This window comes from Geospiza fortis, unplaced genomic scaffold, assembly GCF_000277835.1.
Source record: "Geospiza fortis unplaced genomic scaffold, GeoFor_1.0 scaffold172, whole genome shotgun sequence".
Classification (NCBI taxonomy): domain Eukaryota; kingdom Metazoa; phylum Chordata; class Aves; order Passeriformes; family Thraupidae; genus Geospiza; species Geospiza fortis.
The window spans coordinates 6,998,323-7,020,829 of NW_005054309.1; the positions used below are offsets into that span (position 1 = coordinate 6,998,323).

Below are 22,507 nucleotides of genomic sequence, written 5' to 3' on the forward strand. Positions count from 1 at the left end.
CCTTTGGGTCTTTTGAAAACAAAAATGAAAAATGATCTAATTAAGCCTGGTCTACTGGTTGCAGCACATACCAGAGATCCAAGTTTGATTGCTGACTCCAGTGCCTGCGCTGGCAAGGTTTGGACCACAACACTGTGGTAGTGGCATGCAGCAGCTGATGGGAGTAGGATTATTGAACAGTGCTTTAAAGGGAAATCTTCTAATCAAGCTCAGATATTTGAGTGACACAACACAAAATGCTCTCCAGACGTTTGCTACAAGAAGCTGCTATGGAAGATCTTCCTTCAGAAAGATGCAACACAATAAATAACATGAGATCTCTGGATTTTTTGATGTAGAGACCATCCTGGGCATTTTAGAAATTACTGGGCCTTGTTTATATACCATGGACTCCATGGATATCTGATAGCAGTTGTTTTGCACCTTGTACAGCCCACTCTCCCTAATGTTCCAATTTCATCATTCATTTAGTTTAATTTCTTTTTTCTACAGCTATTTGTTTGAAGGATTTTACACTGCCTAAAATCTACCATTCTAGAAAAAGTGAAGGCTTTGAAGGACAGCTTAGCAGAAAACTAGCCAGCTAAGGTGACCTTTTGCTTGGCCTCTCTCTTTCCTGCTACTCATACCCAAACACATACAACTTTGTGAACTCTTCAGCTCTGCACATGCAACAGGTGCTAGAGTCCCACAAAAGAGCAGGTTCACAAAAATGCAGGACACTTGATCCTGCTCCTCCACTGGGAAATGCATGGTCTCAACAGAGAGGGCTTCTATCAGCCCAGCAGACACCCCAGCAGTCTTGAGTGTCTAGTGATCATAAAAATTTAAATTTTCCCTGTCTCTCTGTGCCTCTCGGAAGCAGTAAAACTCTAATTACTGCCTGCACTCTTCTATTGGCACAGAAAGGAGAACAAAACTGTCACTTGTACGCCAGAGAAAATTAATCCCAGTCCTATAAATTACAGAGATTTATTAGTGTTGTAAATGTGCTTCTTCCCCTCTAGTTTGAGTGCTGTGTTCTTACAGCCCTTCTTCTCTCTCCTGCAATTGTCAGAGCAGGAGACAGGTTTTCCCTGACGTGGACACTTGTTCTCAGCAGGCTGAGATCCCTCCTCTCATCTGAGCCTACCTACTACAGCACTTTCTGACAGCAACCACTCTCTGCTGAATTTCAGTAAACTGAGGAGTCTCTTCTAAGCAGAGAAGGGTCCACAAACCTGATGTTATTAGCATCTGTCTTGGCAATTATACAGCAATTTAGGAGAGCTATTAAGGCCCACTGGGTGAACAGCCCAAATTTCACATGGTTTCTTACAACATATTGTTAAAACAAGACAGAGTCATTTTTGTAATGGCTAACTCACTATCGCAGAGTTTTGAGATTTCATAAGAATGTCCCTTGCAATATTCTGTCATGCGTACAAATGTCCTGACTTCATAAAGCTAGGAGGATCTGAATTGTCATAATTAGCTGTGTGTGGCCTGATTTCAGCTGGGATAGAGTTAATCTGTGCACTCATAGTGAGAATAAGGTTGATATTCAGTCATTTTTGTAATGGCTAATTCATTATCACAGATTTTTGAGATTTCATAAGAATGTCCCTTGCAACATTCTGTCATGGACTTGTGTACAAATGTCCTGACTTCATAAAGCCAGGAGGATCTGAGTTGTCATAATTAGCTCTGAATAGTGGGTGGCCTGATTTCAGCTGGGATAGAGTTAATTTGTGCACTCAGGGTGAGAATAATGTTGATATTCAGCGGTTGCTGAGCAGTGCTCACACTAAGGCAAGGACTTTTCAGCTCCTCACCCCCCAGCAAATAAACTGGGGGGGCATGAGAGGTTAGGAGGGGACAGAGCCAGGACAGCTGAGCCCAGCAGGCCAAAGGGAAATTCCAGATATTCCATATCCTATGGCCTCATGCTCAGCGTGGAACCTGGGGGGAAGCTGGCTGGGGGTCACTGCTCAGGAGCTGCTGAACATCTAAGCCAGGGGCTGTGAGCAATTGCTCTGTGCACCACATGTTTTGCATATCCTCATGGTCTTATCACGATTATTGCTATTATTTCATTTCATTTCTGTCATATTAAACTGTCTTTATCTCAATTAATAATTTTACTTTTATATTTCCTTCCCCAGTTCTCTCCCTCAGGGAGAAGTGACTGGCTCTGTGCTGTTTAGCTGCCTGCTGGCTTAAACCACCACAGGAGAGCTTTCAAAGGAGATTTCCAATTTATCAAAACCATCAAATCTTGCAAATTTTGGCCCAGCTGGTGGGCTTTCATTCATATGCTTAACATACAGATCCAGTAGAGGATCATAAATCAGTCATAAAATTGTGACAAAATCTGTGTTCAATTACTGGGTAAGAAGTTAAATGTGCAAATTTGCCTTCCTTAATCTTTTCTGGAAAGACTCTGTGCTTCTGTTTAAGTTAAGTAGTTGATGTTATCTGTGATGAAAAATTTCTTAGTAAAGAGCCTTTCAGCCTACAAGTGAAGTTTCATCTGGCCAACTTCCCCCTGCCACCCCAAATATTAAGAGAGAAGCAAGCAGCAACTCTACCAGTCCTATATGGTAATTTGTTTTACTCATTGACCATAAACCATACAAAGTGTGTGTTTAAGATTCAGAACTCTGAAGCTCATCTACCTGAAGGGATGAGACTGCTCAGGAAAAGAGCCCCTTGTTACCATTTTCATAGCCCCGAAAAAATATCAAATCTGCATAGCTTCATGATCAACAGACATAATTTATGAACAGAATAATATGCTTGACATTTCAAACTTTTGATTTTACTTGGTAATAGGGTTTTCTAAGGGTCAGCTCAAATAGATCAACATCTTTGTATGCTTGCAGAAAACAGAAGTGATGAGCGTTTTTTTGTTTTAGTTTAGCTCCACAGAGCTTCACCAACAGGCAATGCTGCCTCCCTTCTGGAGGGAGGTGGGGTAGCCTTTAATATTAATATTTTTCATTGCAGATGGGTTGGCATTTGGGGAGTTCTGTTGCTTAAGAGACACTTTTAAAGAATGTTTTGAATTTTTTCCTTTTATAAACACAATATTTTCTATGTTTATCAAACTGAGATCAGTCAGTGAAAAAAAAAAAAGAAACATCTTTGTACTTGGTGAAATACATAGGGTTAGAAAACATGCAAAAAGGTGTACAGAGAAACTTTAAAAGAGTGTTAGTTTAAATAGTATGGACAAAATTCAGTCAAAAGGTGGGATGCAACATATCAAAAGTCCATTTCAAGAAAACAAAAACCCTCCTTTTTAAATATTGTTACTGTTTTGTATCAAAACGTAGAACTTAACAACATTCTTTCTTTTAAAAAATTAAAAATATATATGTATAACAACAAGCAAGAAGACAAAACACATCAAAAATGGGAATTAAAAAAACAAAAAAACTCTTCAAAAGAAGACAAGAAGTCAAAAAAAGAGGGGAGAAAAAAGATTTTCAGGGATCCTTGTCATGCAAATCAGTTTGGCGGCAAAAAATACCTTCATCTTCAGCACCGTCATTATCACCTAAATCATCTGTCTGTTTCTTTGTAAGGGGACCTAGGATTAAGAACGGAGAAAATGGAGGAAAAAAGACAATTCAAGAATATACAAGACTGAGGAAAAAAAACAGTGAATATTAAATTCCCACGGACGTCTCAAGAAAAACATTTTCAGGGAGGGAAATCTTAGTTTATAACAACCCATTTTTCATTAAGTTTTTCAAACATTACAGCAAAACCTTCCCTCGGGGGTATGGCTATTAGAAACATCCAGCACAAGAAGCTGAGAGTGCCCAGTGCTTTATTGTTTTTAAATGAAGAATTAAAGCTTGTTTACTAAAAGCATACCCCACCACAGACTGTAGTTATCCACTTCATTTAATTGTTTTTTCCTGTTGCTGTTATTAGGAATAGTGGAGACAAGAACTGCCGAATTACCTCTTGCACTTGATACAATAGGGTGGTTAATAAAAGGCTTGACAGTTGGTTAAAACAATATTTTCTGTCAAATGCTAATTCAAATATTTCTAAATTCAACCATTTAAGCTCATGCTTTATATAAAGATAAGCACAGGTTTAACTTTGGGGTTTTTTGACACGTTCATCACATTCTCTTTTAAATAGAACTGTAGATATCCTTGAAACCTTTGACTACCTGCTGAGATATTTGTAAAGAAACATGAAAATCCATATGTAAACCAGGAACAAGAGTGAAATCCCAGACCAACTGAAGACAATGACTTTTGCCATTGATTTCAATGGGGCCAGAGTTTCATGCAAAAAAATTGTATTGAATTGAAATTTTAGCTTGGGCAAAGCACCCAGGTTCATAATTCCTTATCTCCATGAAAGGATGATGAGACAAAATTCCTTTATGCCCAACACCTGTATTATTAACAAGTATTTATAGATTTATCATGTTTTCCAATGGGAAAAACACCCACTCCTTTACTGAGAAATAAAAATATACACCAGAAGGAAAGTCAAAGGCCATTCTGAAAATATTTCCATGTCATATATTTTACACACTTACGCACAAACAAAAGACAGTTGGAACTCAGCATTATCTTTCCTTTTTTTTCATAGCTCTCTCATTTCCATGACATTCTGTAATTTGCATGCGAAAAAGCAATCAGTAGAAACACAGGGCTAAGTAACAAAAAAAGAAAAAGCCAGCCAAGCACAGAGTAAAAAACAAGAACTTCCTCATGCATAAAATAGCAATAGACAAAAACAACAACAAAAAAAGAGATGAACAGTATGTGTTGATATTTGCAGTAGATGTAGGCAAGAGACATGCATTAAATCTAAGCACTGTGGAGTATTAAAACATTTGTATTTAAAAAGCTCTCTGTTATTTTACAGGATATTAGTCATTCAGCATTACACTTGTCTTTTATAGGCAAAATACCATGTATTTGAGTGATGCATTTTTTAAAAAAAAATCATAAAATGCTTTCACCAGGTGCATGGGTTTGAGAAACAGAAAAAAAAACAAACCATGAAGTACCATGAGACTTTAACTGTGAATGTAGGAATTGGACTGTATTATTGAAAGCCAAAGCTCAATACCTTAATTCCTGCATCAGTCAGGAGTATAGTTTTTAACTCATTCTAAATACAGAACACTAGAATTATACATCATAAAGAAGACACAAGCATTTTTATAATCACACCTGTAACAATCACTCTCTTCAGTTGGAAGCCTTGATGGTGCAGGTTTTTCCTACCACAAGCCCTGGGTATAATCTTTGCAATATTTGGTATCTGGATAATGTGCCCTGATCCAAACACACACATTCAAATATCTCTCTGCCCAGCATTTCCATACCATAGCAACTTTGCTTCTAAAAGAATAAAATCAGAAGAATAAAAACTCTATGCAAAGGATGACAATATTTTCATGATGGGTTTTCAGCACAGAGAACAGGGAGGCTTTAAGAATGCTAAGAGCTGTGTACTTAAGAATGGAGATGCAGACACAGGCAAGGATTTATGTATTTATATACACACACACACGTGTTCTTAGCAGCTTCTTATATTTTGAATTTTTAAAGTCACCAGAAAGGTACAAAGTGGTGTCTGGAAAGCCAAACAACACACATTTCTCCAAACAACTTGCACAGAGATGGGCAATTTATTTTCTAGATGAAACCAAGATTGTGTATGTTACTTTTTTTTTAATAGCTGGCTTTTGGCAGGTATTTTGTGTAGATCATGGTTCCAGATCTCAACTTCAATTACAAAGTGCATCAACCATCTCAATGTAAATGTCTGGTCTCATACCATTCCTGATTTTATAATATGGTAAAGCATGACTGGGGCGAGCTTTAAAAATGACCTGGATATTTATCATGTTTATGCAGTTCTGAAATTCTCTGAAAAACACTAAAAAAAAATAAATTAGACCATCTTTCTTAAAATCATAGAATTGTTAAGGTTGGCAAAGACCCTTAAGATCCAGCCCAGGCATTAACCCAGCACTGCCAAGGCAGCCACCAAGCCACGTCCCCAGGAGCCACAGTCACACATCTTTTAAATACCTCCAGGGATGGTGACTCAACCACTTCCCTGGGCAGCTTGTTCCAGCGCTTGACAATTCCTTTTTGCAAAGGGCCTGACCTATTTTTAAGTTGTCATAAATTAAACATGGTTTTTAATACAGCCATAGCTCTGTTTCACAATCCAAGGGCTCTGCTCCCTACATCCCCCGAGCAGGAGGACTCATCCCTGTGGAGACACGTGGCAGAGCCACCAGGCACCACTCACAGTGCCTGGGAAACAGATGAGAGATTATTTCTCCCACAAGTTCACTCTGGCCTGCAAATATAATCTATTGCATCTTCAGAGAGGTTTTCTGCTTCCTGGAACTATAATGCTCTGAGTCCAAGGGACCAAAGCAGAGTTTGACCCTCATGTAGCAGGTGTGAACCTCCTCATATTTTATCTAAACACAAAGAGGTGCTGTGAAGATTAATTTGGTTTTTTTTTAATTGCTGAGCAATCCCTAAAAGAAACATCAGCTCAAGACCCACTGTGCACAGGGCTGTCTAAAAGGGAAAAATCAAGGGGTTCAGTAGTACTTCAACCCCTTGTTTCAAGTACTGAGCCCTGTTATGATCTGGGCTGCCTGCTCCACGTTCAGATGCTGAAGACACTTTCTGAAGTCATGAAAGTGGTATTAAGAGAAGCTCTGGATTAGAATTCCACCCCTTTCAGCAATAACTCTCATTCTAAAATCAGTAATAAATGGCTTTTGCTTCTGATTCTCCAGATAACTGATTACTCTGGCTAACAGCCTCGCTGTGTCTGGATGATCATAAAGAAAGATTGATGTTTTGAGTCCTCACACAGGAAAACACTCTGAAATCACAAGCAGATAAACAGAATAAAATCTTATGGCAAGAACCCACAAAATGTAGCAGCAATAGCCTTTTTAAGTAAAAATAAATCAGAACTAAAATTGCTTAGTAGGTGTATAATTTTTAGATATTTCCTGCAGCTTTCAATTAATATTCTACAGATAGCTTATGATTTTGTAAATTAAATGTATCCCCCAACTAGGTTTATTTCTTTAGCACCGACTGTTCATTCAATATATGATATTTTAGGGTTCTTCCATCATTTTAATATTCTTTTCAGGTAACAGAAACTAATTTTAAGAATATTGATACTGAGGCACAATGGACTATGGGCCAATGAAACAAAAAGGAATATTTTACTAAACTATGATTGCCAGAAGTCTTTTGTCCTCAGTTAATTTTCACTGTTGTTCTACTCTAGTCTTCTCTTCACCTTTTGTGAAGGCCTAATTAATTTTACTTTTTGAGCATTTCACTTTCAAAAATGGGCATCCATTATAAAAAAAAAACGGATTTTACTATGTTTAACTCACAAGCTTTCAAACAGCTAATGCTGCCTTACTATGCCAGCCTAAATTTTAGCTAAAGTTTATGCAATAAATATTAAATATCAACAAAGTAATCAGGTACCATAACTAATGGGGGAAAAAGAGGATGCTAAAGCCTCTAAAATGCTGATGAAAAGATGATTTACTTATCAAAAGGCTCTCCAAGGTTTAGTCTCATTTAGTCTCATGTTGGTGCATACCCATAGCTCTCATTAATGCTAATGGGAAATTAGACCCCTAAGTCACATTAAAAAGGGGGGAAAGTGATTACTGCTTTTTATGTTTCCTAAAGGCAAGGAATAGTTTTGCTACAAAAGCTGAAGTGCAGGAGGCACTCCCAACGAAGCCTAAACTTGCTCAATTTAAAAATAGTTCTTGCATTATTTAAATTATTATTCAAATATTTATTCTGTTTGTATTGCAATCAATGCTGAGGCACTAACATGATGCATTTTTAGATCTTGATGGTGATTTGTAAATGCCTTTCCTCCGCTCAAAGTAAGAGAAATAACACACCTCCTGTCCAGTTAGCTCAAGAGTAATTACGCTCTCAGAAATAATTAAATCCAGCCATATTAATTCTGGGTTTTATCATTCCCTTTGATGAAGGACTAAGGTACTTTAGCTCCCAAATACATTAAAGCTGATTATAAATTCTCTCTTTATGGGCTTGATTCGGCAGAAATTATCCGTGGCCTTTCGGGCCGCGGGAGTGCGGGAGGCAGGGAAGCTCTGGATGTCATTAGCTCTTTGGCCTGGGAAAGCTATTCATCATCAAATAGAGTCATGCTGCAAGTTGACACCATTTTGTAAAACAACAGTGCAAATCCTCTAAACTTAATAAATCAGGGCTGATGTATACAGCCATTGTTCGGGCCAAAATGTTCTCCTTCAGTAATGAGGAAAGTGGGGAAGGAAAAAGGACCTTTTACATCAGGTTAAGTAGGCTCCATGGATGCAGTAATTTAGAAATCACCATAGCAATAATTATTCTTTGAGGTAAGGTGTCTCTGCTGGATGGAAAGGGGAAGAGACAAGACTGAGGCTGACTGCTGAAATTATCCTTGTAGAAAAATCCACCAGGTGGGTTGCAACACTCTGTAATGTGATATTACATGTTTATCTTCAAACTATCTGAGTGCCCCCAACCACCTACTGCTATTTCTTCTTCATTAGCCCATTTCTTAATTAAGCACTGAAAATCTGTGAAGTGAAATTACCTCATCTTTTTAGACTCTACCTTTGGTTCCAGATATAAAATAATCAATTCTTTGTTATTTCTTCCATCATTTTTGTGCAACAGATTCTCCAAGTAAACAAACCCACAAACTTGTATTGAATTATCACTGTCTAGCAGATATTAGCTCAGGCACAATAACATGTTGCACCTATATCCAGTTTTTAATTTCAAAGAAATTAATGCCAGGTTATAATTAACAATCTTCACACCTCAACATTTTCTGTGAAGAAAAATCAAATTTGTGTATGTTGAGATCAAAATGACACTCTCTCTCTATATGCATAGATGTAATGACAGAAGAGAAAGTTACAGCACAATAGTTATCTGATGAATAATTTTATAAAGTCATCTTCTTTCACTTAGAAAATTAGAAAGCTCTCAGCAAAAATAAAAGAACTAGGATTCCTTAGAGAAGATAAATTAGGCAGGTACAAAAGGCAGCTGGGTCTAAGAAATACTTAAATGAAAAAAAATCTCCTTTTGTTGTGCTTTGCTGTAACAGACAAAACAATCTTTTTATTTCTTTTTTATTTTCCTTTTTACTGTCCTGATTTCACCACACACTTGCTGCTTTCCTTGTTATTCACACCCCCCCCCCAACTCATTAAATTCCTTTTATTTCCATATTGCACTTATTTGTAATATTCATACTTATCAGCAGGGCAAAGCCCTGGCCGACTTTGCTTTTTGATGGCAACATTTGCATTCATGTTTTAACAACAAATGATGGCACAAACCTCAGTAGTTTCACATCTCACTACCTGATTTGTGATGACAATCAAGCTCTGTAATTAGAGCTGCAAGTAACTCAAATTTGCATCTGCAAGTGAGTGACAGGTACAAATTGAACCAGCAAAAGGGTTGCCAACTTTCTTTGAAAATTTACATGTATAAATGCTTTGTCACTAAAGAAGCTATTCTGACACTTCAAGACTAGCTCCTGCTGTGCCTTTTATAACAGCATATTGCTGAAGTGTCACACAGAAAGAATATCTAATCCCAAACCTTTTTATTCACAAGATTAATCACACTGGCTGGATCTTGATTTCCCTTAAATCTGAAGGAGTTTCATTACTGCATGCTAGATATGTGTGAATTTAAATAAGATTAGAATCTGGGAACATAGGGAGAGTTTCACTTCTGCTTCCCGTTTTAGATGCAGCCTGAAATTCTCTGTCTTCTCAGAGGCTCAGGCACTTTATGTTCACATGTCCTGAGAACAGGCCCTTGGTAAATCCCATTCCCTTCAAAATAGGTCACTCCATAAATCCAGTTCCATTTCCAGGGGTTTTGGTTCCATGATGGGGAGCCATGCAGCATTCCAGGGAAAGCAGGAAAAATGCAGGTGGGTGGGTGGGTGGGGCGTCCCCACCCACACAGGGGACAAGGTCTGGGGATATTTGGGTGACCCTGACAGGCTTGGGGTGAACACACAGCTCATGTACAGGGTGCATCTAGCACAGGCAAGAAGCTATTCCATGGAAGAGCCAAAAACCTGGGAGTTATTCCGCACATCCTAATTTCTGAGACACTCCAGCTTTGGCTGTGGCCAGTGGGAAAAAATATGCTACAGAGGGGAAAGAGGAGGGACATTTATTCACTTTTTTGTCCCAGTGGAAATAAGGAATGGAGCAGACACTCAGGATAAAGGAATGGGTGTCCCACCCACCAGAACTAGACAGGAGAAAAGGAATGTTTCAAAGGGACCAAGGCTCTGCTGGCCAAGGTTGGCACAGAGAAGCAAAGCCCATGCCTTTGGCCAGGGACACTGCAGCTGGAGTGCTGCAGAGCTGAGGGATGGGTGGGTGAGAGACCTGGAAAATGGAAATTGCAAACTCTCATATTGGCATTAACATCAGCATTTACGACTCCAGTGCCACCTCACATGCTTATGCCACAAGTTCATACAGATTTCACCATTCTGTTATAATTCATGTTGTTTTACAGACACTCCACTCAGGGTGACACGCTGCTGTAAGGAATGGAATGCAGCATTGCATGGCTGTGCCACCACCTGTGCTTTGAGATCATGAATCAGTTCTCCCTCTCCACAGGTAATGACCACAATCCAGACCTAATGAAGACTTATGGGCATGCTTAACTTTAAGCCTCTGAGTAAGTTCTCTGAAATCAACAGGCTAAATCCAATAATATTAAGATAGATTCACTACCATTAACAGAACTGCTCAATTTGCATCTGGGCCAGGAGGTCAGCTCAGGAGTAAAAGATAAACAGACAGGAGCATCCCAAATTTCTAACTTCCCTCAGTTATTCTGTGGATAAATCTAATCAACAAATAGAATCTCAATCTCTTGAACACACTACCAAAGCTCTGCAATGAAATTAAATTGTCTTTTTATAAATGCATTGCTTCTTAGTCTGTGTACATACAAATAAAATTCTGCATTCGTTTTCCACAGCTCTCATAATCAAATTGCTTCCTAATTTTAAAGAAGATATGAACTTGTTTTAGACTACAAGCTTATAAAAATTGATCATATTTAGCTCATGCAATAGAACTAAAGATCTATAACTTTGAGATCCAAATTTTCAGTTCCCAAAGGAAGACTTACAACTGCCACTAACATATCAACATTAATCTCCACATTCCCTTGAAGATCTCTCTATCTTGCTGTAATAAGTGCAAGTCAGGGTGCAGTGAGTGCATCCTTTATATAAGGCCATACAAAGACACAGCTGAAAAAAATACCATCAATTTAGGTGAACTGGTAAGGTTTGTTCTATTATTTTCTGCTTTTTGGAGGAATTTGTATTTTTCAGGATTCAGATGGGTTGGGTGGGTCATCTACAGCCATAAGCTACACTATGAAGAATATATACAAAATAAGTATCTACTTATATACAAAAATAACATTAAAAATATTATTTCACTTTTATTTCATTGTTGCCTTCTGTTCTCAGCCCAAAACAACAACTGGATAAATAAATTTTCTAATCTTGTCCCCAAATCTCTCTCTTTCTGCAAAGGAAAGATCCCAGAACAGCAGTCTCAACAGGTGAGATCACTTTGAGATTCCTGCACAAGCAATTTCCTTTGCTAGGGACAGCCCTGGCTGCTGGAAAAAGCTTTTTCCTCACTAATTCTGCTAACTGCCAGGGCTGGTGTTGCAGCAGCTCTAGGGGTTTGTTTATGGCACAGCTGAGCACACAGTCCAGCTCTCCCAAGGCCCAGTTTCAAACACCCAAATAGCAGAGCAAAATTGGTCTTCATGTAACCATGTAATTGAACACTGCAGAGAAAATGAAGTTAATTGTGCATAATATTTTCATATAGAGTTTGGAATGAAATAAGTTCTCCCACCCCTCTCCCCAGTGCACTTCATGTCATCTGGTTTCGAGGCACACACTTGCAGCTCTGTGCAACTCACTGCAACCTGTGCAGTGTTTTACAATCTCGAAACTCACACTCCTGCAACCACAGACATCAGGGATGATATGCAAGTCTCATTTTCTCCATTTTCTGAGTGAGCCACTATCAGTAAAAGGAATCCAGCTACCTCACAGAGATGAATTTCTTCAGAAAAGGGGAAAAGGGGAGAAGAATCTTGTCTTGTACAGCTGACTGTAACCCAACCCTGTCCTCCCAAATGCTCAGCAGACAGAGGGGCAGGGAGTTTAGGGGTAAAGCTCTTATTGATCACCCTTTCAATGCCCTTGTGCTAGCTCTGAATCACTGCATTTCTTGCCACATTCTGAGTAGCATAAAGAAAATCTGATTCTATAGCAAGAAACCATGGAGGTCATGCATTCTGAGTCATTCCCAGCAGGTTAAACTGAGCAGAACTGCACCCTCTGTTCTCAAATGTCAAGGCTTGTCTCCAGCAGGGGCCAGAACTTCCCAGCCTAATGCTGATGCTGGTACCTAAGTCACAGGGTTGTTCCTTGTTTGTCTCCTGTGATCTCAAGGGCAGAAATAGCACTTCTGATTATTTCCTATATTTGCATGTACAGTCATGTCCAAATGCTTTGAAAAACATTCACCCAACACAGTTTCTTCCTGACAGGTGGAGGATTTCCTTTTAGTTATGTATGGCTACATAAATATTCGTGTACACACATAGACAAGCAGGCTTTCCTATGTGCCTTTTTAACACAGGGATTTCTTCCTACACTTTTGAAGCTCTAAGCAACACAGGAACAGAAACACATTAAAGAAATTAATACTGATACTAATAACCTGGTGTTCAGAACCACAGTCTTTCCATTAACTTAGATCTTAGAAAGAATATAAGATACTTTAAGTCAAATGTTTCTCTGCTATTTGATGCTTTCAAAGCATCCTTTAAGGCCATTTATTTGGACTGTGGTCACCAGCTTTTAGAAACATAATTATATCTGCTCTCATTACCACACCTTTTGACAGAATCGAAGTGCATAGCTCTGAGAAATGGTGATGGGAGAGCTGAGGGGACAGCATTTATGCAAAAGGCTGTCAGAAGGAAAGTGCCTGGCCCCACTTATCTTCTCATATTTACATTCTGTATTTTTAGAAGAGCATAATTTTAGGCAGGAAATCTCAAAACATCTCAGCAACGAAGCAGTCACAAAACCAGAACAGCACAGCCAGCACTTGAAGATTAGTGGGATCAAATACTTGTCATAAGAAAAATAATTTTCATTTTGACATGTTTTCAGTGTTAGCACAGTACCTGTTTTGAAAGTACAGTTGACTTGCTCTGCATGTTATACTAAGGATTCCCAAAAGAATAGAAAAATAAGTCCTTACACTGAATGGAGCATGAAAGGAAATCAGCACATCACTTCTAATCCAGCAGAACTCCAGACAGGCAGTGATACCTGGGACCAGTTTTACTGGTTTTATTTACAGAGCTACTGTCGACTCCTATATGGACAGGAGGCTCCAAACCCTTCTGGTAGAAACTTTGCCTTCGTGCTTCCTGTTTAATAATTGAGTATCTTAACACAGAAGCTGGTGAATAGAAAATGATCATCAAAATGAAGCAGATCTAAAAAATGTCAAGACTAGAAGTACAATATATTATTTACAAAAAGCATAGCAAATTTAAAAGCAAAATGTCAGAGTAGCCCTTGCTTCCATTTTCACAACAGCCACTTAAGTGAGAGCTGACAGGTTTGGGACAATATGACATTTCTAATTCTTTATCTGCTGACAATAATCCTGCTCTCTGGAGGAAAGCAACAAAATGCAGAGCAGATAAAGGCATAACATTTCTCAGCGTTGGACAAAAGGTACCCTCACTTCTGTTTTTGTTTATTTTCCTTCTGGAAGTCAGCTTGCTCAGGATCACAGTAGGGGCACAGTTACCAGGAGTCTCACACTGACTAGTGGGGTAAAAGGTACTTTCTTTTGCCTAACAAATATTGATAAATTAAATAGAGAGTATGCACTACTAAATTACAATGATGGTCCAAGGTTTCATGCATGGGTCCTTTTGGTAACAAAACCCCTAGCTAAATTAAACAGAGCATTTTGCAAGGACTACACACACAGCAGTTACTTTCTAACCTCTTGAACTCTTTAGTAATAATTGTTAAGGTTGAGTGTTAATAAATGTTAAGGTAGAGTGGCCAATGGCATCTTCTATTTAGAATGTAAAAAAAAGTAAAAATTTGTGAGGAATATTTTTGAGACTATCTGAGCAAACGGTCTTTATGATTCTTTCCCAAGTCAACCAAAGTCAGTGAATAAAATATCAGAGTACCCAAGCTCCATCCTGCTGGGCACAATGAATGCCTACAGCAAGCACAGCCAACTACTGCCACTAGGACTGTACTTTAGACTATCAAACTACCAAAACCACTGAGGGCAGTGAAGATTATTCCTGTAACAGACAGTGCTGGCCTGTTCCTATGAGGCAGCAAAGATTGTTGGGTCCATAAGCAAAAGCAATCATTGTTCTCATTTTCACTTCCACAGCAGTAATCAGTAATTTCCATAGTAGGAGGCAGAATTTAAAATGTACAGTTTTCCTGTACAGTTAGTTAGTTTGTTAGCATTGTGGATTCAATCATGTTTGGCAGTGGTAGACAGATTCATTCCAGCTCTTTAGCTAAGGGATTATTAACTGAACTGTAAATGCAGGGTATTTAATGTAGACAAATGGGAACAATCCAATTAACTTCAATTGTTTCTGAGAGCTTTTAACTCATGCCTTCAGAGATATACATGCACTGAGAGTATATTAACATTGTGATTTAAATGTAGGAGAAAGTTTTAGAAATGTATGTAGGCATAGATGGCTTCTACATAGTTTTGCTAAAGTGAGAGTTAAAAAAATAATTCTCTTTCTCTTGGGGTTTTCTGTGCACAGTTTATGTATATCTGCTGGAGGAAGACTAGATGCAGACAGAATATTTGAAATCAAAAGAAAAGGAACCCTTTACTGACATCAGCCCCCAAAAATAATAAACTGTGTTTACTTGTCTTTTATTGGCGAAACCTGGTTTCCTGGAAAACACACCAGCTAGCATTACTGATCAATAATATTCCGTAAGTCTCTTTGTGTTGAAAGGTTTGTAGAATAGACAAAGATTTTGTCTGCTTCTACATGGTTTGTAGAAATGGACAAACGTGAATGAAATGGTCCATTTAACAGAAGAAATTTAATAGTTTTGTATTGTCAGAAAGTGTGAAAAATTAGAGTTGTTTTATATTTCAATGTAAAGCAATAAAACAACTATGCAATTAGCACTGTTTGTAAATTTAAAGCATTTTTATATGATGTCACAATTCACTATGGGTCTGGACGAGGTTCCAGTGCTTGTTTGCTGAGCTGGGCCGTGTCCTCAGCTTGGAACTGCTCTCACAGGAGCTTCAGGGCTCTTCCTTGGCCACTCTCCTTCCCCATTCACTTCACCCTGTGACTCCGTCCCAATCCACTACATGACACCAGCGTAAGAGCAGCTTTGGCAGATTTCCAGCTGGCTCTGGACTCCAGCCAGCTGCAGCCCTTCCTTGCAAGAGGCTGACTCCCAAACCAGATGTGTGACTGACATCTGTGCAAATCCCACCTGAGCTGGCCCTCCTCTGCTCTGAATGGCACACACAGAACTGAAAACTCCACTGATGGTTATAACTGTTAAGAGCTGAGACAAACACCACAAGAACTGGCTTACAACTACTCAAAGAACCTAAGAAATGCTGCAATGAAATACATAATTCTCAGCAGTGTCAGTGCATTCTGTGTTTTCTAAGGTGCCCTCCCCTGGGCCTTCCACTGCAACCACTGATGAGCAATGAAATTTATGTCACAATGTGAGCAGAATGCACTGGCACTTCATTAGTTCTACTGTGACACACCCAAACTATAAACTCTAAATGTAGCTCCCACATGTGAGCTAAATAAGCAAGGACCATGTAGATAAGAGATTTTAGCAAGCACAGACCATACAGACAATACAGCCCACATCACTGCAGATCCCTCCAATTTCATTTCTTGCCACAATCAATTCTACAGTTCCATAAAATTGGTTAATTCATTGTTAATTTTTTTTCTGTGCTGTTCATTTCACGCAGACAGGATGGACTGAATATAAGCTCTCGTTAAAATGAGTGCATTGTGTAGCATCACACCTATATAATAGTCTGATATTCTATTGTTTTGAGCAATTAGTGCACGTCATTGAAAGCACAGATGGGTGATTCAAATCAGTGTGTGTCATATGCAAAATTCACAGAACATTTAAAGTCTTCCAACTAGTTGCATCTGTCATATCTATTATGTCAAATATTAAACTGCAGTGTCTATTTTGGGTTTCAAGCTTGAAATAAAGATCCTCCTCTCCCATCATCTTTCAAAGTAAAAATAACATTACCTGTGAAGGGAAAACAAAATATCTAGAAACCTGTACCACTTTGGCAGCAAGAGGTTACATTTACATCTGTCTTGTTACACCCACTTGCTCAGGCTGAGATAACCTGTCCTTTTATATCCCCATAATAAAATTTCTCACTTGAAACGATGTTCCAATTTCATTTTGCTAAAAATTTTCCCCAAAGTTTCATTTCAACTTTGAATTTTAATTTTCTTAAGAAGAAAATGATATATTTAATGGACCACAGCTGTCTGGAAAGTACATATTTGATAGGCACACAGTACTAATTTGGAAAATGAGTGTGATTTACTTGATGAGTCACAATGAATGTCTGTAAATATGTATCCAAGTTTCTTACTAGACTTCTAAGCTGAATAACATAGAAATCACTCTTAAAACACAAATATCTTCCCAGAAGAATGGATGCCAACATTAACAGCTCCATCTTCCTCACTGCTTTCATGATTTTGGTTGGTGAAACACAGAAATAAGATATCCTCTAAGGGGGCAAATATTGAATGTAACAGGTTTTCCCAATATAACATTTTTTAGAACATAAAAACCATGGCATGGCACTAGGCAGGCCCTGCTGCAGACAAAACAGCAGCTCCATTAAACCAGGCTCTGAGTGATGGGAATGGCTCAGGCATCCTGCAGCACATGTCTGCTCTCTCCTCTGGGCCCTGTAAACATGTTTTTACCTGGTTTTGTGGCAGGAGGAAACATGGGGGGCAGGCAGGGTGGGCAGAATAAGGAGGGGAAAGTGCATGGATGTGACTGCATCTGAGCATGACAGAATCACAGAAATAATTTGGGTGGAAAGTGGAAAAGACCTCTGAGATGGTGAAGTCCAACCTTTGACTAAACACCTTCCTGTCAGACCATGGCACTGAATCAACGCCCAGTCTTTCCTTAAACGCCTCCAGGGATGGTGACTCCACCACCTCCCTGGGCAGCCCATTTCCTTCCCCTAAAGAAATTCCTCCTCATGTCCATCCTGATCAGGCAGTGAACAACACAGGTTGCTTAAATCACTGCCTGGTACAAATTGATGAAGTTTCCCTCTCAAATTGTTGTGAGTAAAATCGTGCAGAACAATTCTGGCAGGATCAAAAACCTTTGGATTTCCTTGCTTTCAGTGCAAGGCAGGAAAATGAGGGCACTTTGCATCAAGTCATCCTCCACGTAACAAAGACATTTGAATAATTATCGCAGTGCGTTGCCAGAAATACAACGTTTCAAACTCAAATCTGAAAACATATCTATTGATAGCATTAATTTAAGATAATCAGGTGACTAATTGGGTGACTAATAGCGCTAATGAATAGAAAAAGAAGTTGAGATTGTAATCAGAGGCAAATCTCAGCTCCTAAAATGGTACTAGGCAGAAGAACATTATGCCATAATGATCACATACTTGCTTATTTGCTAATATAGAAGTCTGAACTGTTGAAAATTAAGAGAAAGTATGTTTTATTACCATCATAAGACATCAAGCTGTTTTAAAACTGTTGATTTTTTTGTCTTCAATTTATAAAGAGAACAAACTTTTCAAAACAGTACAACTCAGGCTCAAAGGAGGCATTTCTTTGAGCAGTTTCTCATCGAAAGTAAAATAAGGAAATGAAAATCACCTCATGTACCTAAGGCAGGTTGTACAGATGGGAAATCAAGGCTACAATAATAGTGTGGCAAAACATTTAAGACATAAGCATTTGAGCAGCTTTAAATACACAAGTAACTCCTGTGAGCATCATTGACTTCATCCTGCTTACATGAACAGGATCCTCTGAAAACACTTCAGAGAAGACAATTCAGAGAAGCCTTAAAATGTACTTTGAGGAAAAGGAGAGAAAGGATCTAGTCTGTAGAGAGTTGCCAGCTGATTCCTTTTAATTATTTTACCAATGCTGGTGTTTTTCAGTTAGGTTAATAATTATGCATTATGGTGCCCAAAGCTCTGTGTAGACCTCTTTAAAAAAATGTAAAGTTGTAAAATTATACCTTAACCACACTTTTTCTTAAATACTTTGCAGAGGCAGAGATTAAGCCACTGCATAGCAGCAGAATCCTAGGCAACCTAGAAAAAAAATTCCAAAAGAGCTAATTAAACTTTAGGACGTACTATCAAAAGCAAGTTAATATTTCAAGCCATATAAAATCATTTCCCCTTTCTTCTTTCTGTGGTCTGATAGCATAGTAAGCTCTTCAAGTGGCTAAATGCATGAGAATAAAATCACCATTACTTTTAATGTATGAAAAATTCCCACACCTACTGATACTTAAGTTAGTCAAAGGTTAATTAGTATCTGTGAAAGGAAAAGTGCAGTTACTCTGGCAACTTTTGAAATATGATCCTTTTAGAAAAATAAAAAAAAAAAAACCCATGAAAAACACACTTGGATGAATTAGGGGAATGTGCTACAAGATTATTTACTTGTTACCAACAGTGATTGACATAATGAAGAAGAATCACAGAAATTTTGTATCTAGTGCTAAATCTGACACTCAGCTCGTGCCCTGAAACCCTGGAGTTGCGTTTACAACTCCAGATCCGTTTTAGTAATCCATCACTCCCTGATTATGTAAAATGCCCCCAAACAAATATAAATACAGTCTTTTCTAAAAATGAAAAAGGCAGAAAGCCAGTACAAGGCCACATTACAAAACCAAGTTGCAGTTATGCCCTACTTTACAAGGCAAAGTGGAAATCACATGGCTCAAAAGCCTTTGGTAGCCTTTTGTAAAAGGATGAATTTCTGTTTTGCTATGTTTTCTGAAGCACACCCCATGGTCCTAGGTCAATATTTTCCTATTAAAAATAAGTAGTTCACACAGCACTCAGATATCTGAGATCATTGCAGAAATATCAGAGGCACTTAAGCATATATTAAAAGCATTTCTCAGAAGCTGCTGCAACATTTTATTTTTGGAAGAGTTAAAGGATAAGAGAAACTTTAGATGTAGGTTTCCTTTGGCTTTGGAGGATGAAAGGGATTAACAGAGGTCACAAGAGGAGGATGGAAGAAGAAATGGGAATAAGAGTACTACTGGATGTGGCTTATCCTTTCCCTAGGCAGTGGTTAGAGGTGTCTGCAAGAAGAAAAGGGATTGACCACTTGCTGCCTGCTCCCAGCACTTCTTCCAGCAGCAGGATGAGCACGGTCAAAATGGGATTTTCCTGGTCTCTTTGTTAAGAGTAAGACTAAGGCTGGATGTCCTTTATACAGAATTTGGTTTAGTGTAAAACTCCCAGCTCCTCGAGGCTAAGAGTTCCTGGAGCAGCTGGGTAGGACTCGTGCTCCTTGTTTTATCAGGGGGTTTGGAACAAAGCTGAGAAATGTACATCAGGCAGCTTTGTGCCGTTTCTTTGGAGGGAGCATATATTAAAAAGAAGATTGCCAGTATTCCTTGAGAGTTCTGCACTTAAAACTGAACTGGATTTACAACAATTGAAGTTATCATAGACAAAGTGGTTCTGTGATTCTACAACAAGTGAAAAAAATGAAAGCAAAACAAGGAATTCACTGCCTGCTTGCCATGGCAGGAGGTGCTCAGCCATCTTCAGGAAACCCCAGCTCTGCCAGGTGTAATGGTGACTTGGAAAGACAAATAAAAGAATCCTGTTCCAATGTCCCAACCACCCATATAAGCCCCACTGGACTGGAAAACCCTCCACTGCTACCACAGATCTTTGTACAAATAATGGCAGGAAGTCATGCAAGTTGCACCACTCTTCTGCAGCAAAGCAAAAGAGAAAATTCCACATTTGAAAGAAGAGAACCCATTAGCCCATGAATATTTGATAGACTTTGTAAACACAGTGAACACAGCATTGCAGTAAACAAGCTGCTTTTTTAAATTCTGCATTTAACTCCACTTGGGATTGAAAGCCTTCTCCTAAAACTATTGAGTTACTCCCTTTGCAAGCCATTATTTTGAATTTTGAATTAAAAAGTTGTCAAAAATGTTGCTGTAATTAATGCCTTGTTATTAAGCCTAGGCACAATATCGAAGTTAGGGAAAAAAACCTCTATAAGCATTTAAAAAAAGCAGTGTGGTACCATGAATTTTGTAGGAGAATGGGAAATCTAACACTACCTGGCAGGCCCCTGGGCATGATGAGTGCACATGAGGCAGTACTGGGGGTAATGTGGCTGTTTCTGACTCTCAGATTTCAGGCAGCACAATGCAAAGATTCCAAGTGTGCAACAGATGGCACCAGAAATGAGTCAGGTTCTGTGAATGCAAGACGTGATACAACCATGCTAAAATTAATTTCTAGAGTTCAGAAAACAGGAAACTGAACAGATATGTAACAGAAAGGAGAAAATAAACATGTATGCCAGTAAACTGCTTGAGATTACCCAGAACATACTGGCGTCACATGATGTAAGTGGAATAGCAGGAGGGAAATATATCTAAGTACTGAACCTAGGCTTAACACAAGGTGACTTAAGCATAATTCTCCCTGAGTGGTCAGAAACAGAAGTTTTGGGCAGCATTTAAAGGCTGAGCAGGGGGAAATAAAGTCAAAGATTCAAGTACTGTGCAAATTTAATACTAAATGCAATGTATGGGGTTAAATAGACTCAGGGACCTCTGAGATCTGAGCTAGAACCATAGGAGGAATTTTCAGAGGCCCAGAAGTGAGTTTTGCACTCTTGTTTTCCCTGCCTTTTGAGCCTCAATTCTTTTCTGGCTTCAACATTTCTTGTATTTATTACTGTTCTTACAGCACTCCTGTGTGTGTGAGTATATCTTAGAAATGGATGACTTTACAACACAACTCACCTCTGAGGTACCAGTGTTTTTGCATTTCCATCTGGAGAATGGAAAACAGGTGAGTGATGAAATGGTTTGCTTGAGGCCACATAAAAGTGTGGCAGAAGTGGTTTAAAAATTTCTCACGTCACAGTGCATTCCTCTTCACCAAGCCTGCACACATTCTGAGCACTGAAAAGTGAGATCATTATACCCACCATCTGTCTGATTTGCAAAAAACCCCAAACCTTAAGAAGGTTAATGCTATGCTGTTTATTTGTGCACCATTTTGCAAAAAAAAAAAAAAAAAAAAAAAATGTTCAGGTCATCAGTGATCAGTTTTAAGTAGTTCTGTTTCTGGGAAAAGAGTTCAACATCCTTTTCTCTATCTTCCTGCACCAAAATATTACAACAGTGTCATTATGCAGTATATCTTTTCTTATTCTTGTTTTTGGTAAGTCCTTTCTTCTAAGAAACACAAGTGAATATCTTTCCTTCCAGTCATTTACAGTAAGCTTTGACATTTTCTGCATTTTTTGATGACCTTGGGAAAAGTAACTTCATGATTAACCAAGAAATACAAGACAGACCTCAGGAAGAAACAATAGTCTAAGTGCTTTCTCATAAAGCCTCATAATTAAGCCTCTTTATTATTATAAAACCTCAGTGCAAACTAAGTTTTTTCACATTAACTGGAAGTGGATGCCCTTTATCTTTTTTTTCTCTGCTGTTAATTGCTTTCTTCATCTGTGTGGCTTAAATTCTATGAATCTTTTGACAACAGAAGTAGTCTAAGTTATTCTAAGTATTACTTTTCCTACTTTCCAAATGGAAAATCATGAACACTTTCAAAAGCTAAACATCCAGCTGCTACTTGTACTGTTTCATCTCCCTTCAGACAACACAGTAGTGCCTTCCCACTTGGTTTCAGTCACAGGCATCAGCACAGACTCGCCTTACTGTGTGTCAATAGATGCACAGCCCTCCACAGGTAACATCTGCTGCTGTGCATTGGGCACACACCAGAGTGCTGCTCCTCCCTGAGCAACCTGGACTGGTGGAAGGTGACCTTCAAGGTCCCTTCCAGCCCAAAATATTCTAATATTCTCTGACTAAATACAGCCACACCCTGCTCGGAGCTGCAGGCTCTTTGGCCAAGAGGAAGCAGAGGATGGCTCTGCCATGGACGTGCCTTACCCTGGGGACAGCACCACGCTCATGCACATGTGTGTTACTCATCTATCTGTGCTCTCACATG

The 22,507-nt window shown here is 38.8% G+C and overlaps 1 protein-coding gene across 4 annotated transcripts in view; it reads right to left on the reverse strand.

Moving 5' to 3' along the window:
• Window positions 1-22,507, reverse strand: part of NLGN1 (neuroligin 1) — a 314,121-nt gene that overhangs the window by 202,965 nt on the left and 88,649 nt on the right. For 2 of the 4 annotated variants that reach the window (XM_031055361.1, XM_031055359.1), the window contains exon 3: window positions 3,515-3,574. The exons of the other annotated variants lie outside the window; for them this stretch is intronic. In XM_031055361.1, the coding sequence (XP_030911221.1) occupies window positions 3,515-3,574 (60 nt within the window). The remainder of the gene's footprint in view (window positions 1-3,514; window positions 3,575-22,507) is intronic. 4 annotated transcript variants of the gene reach the window in all.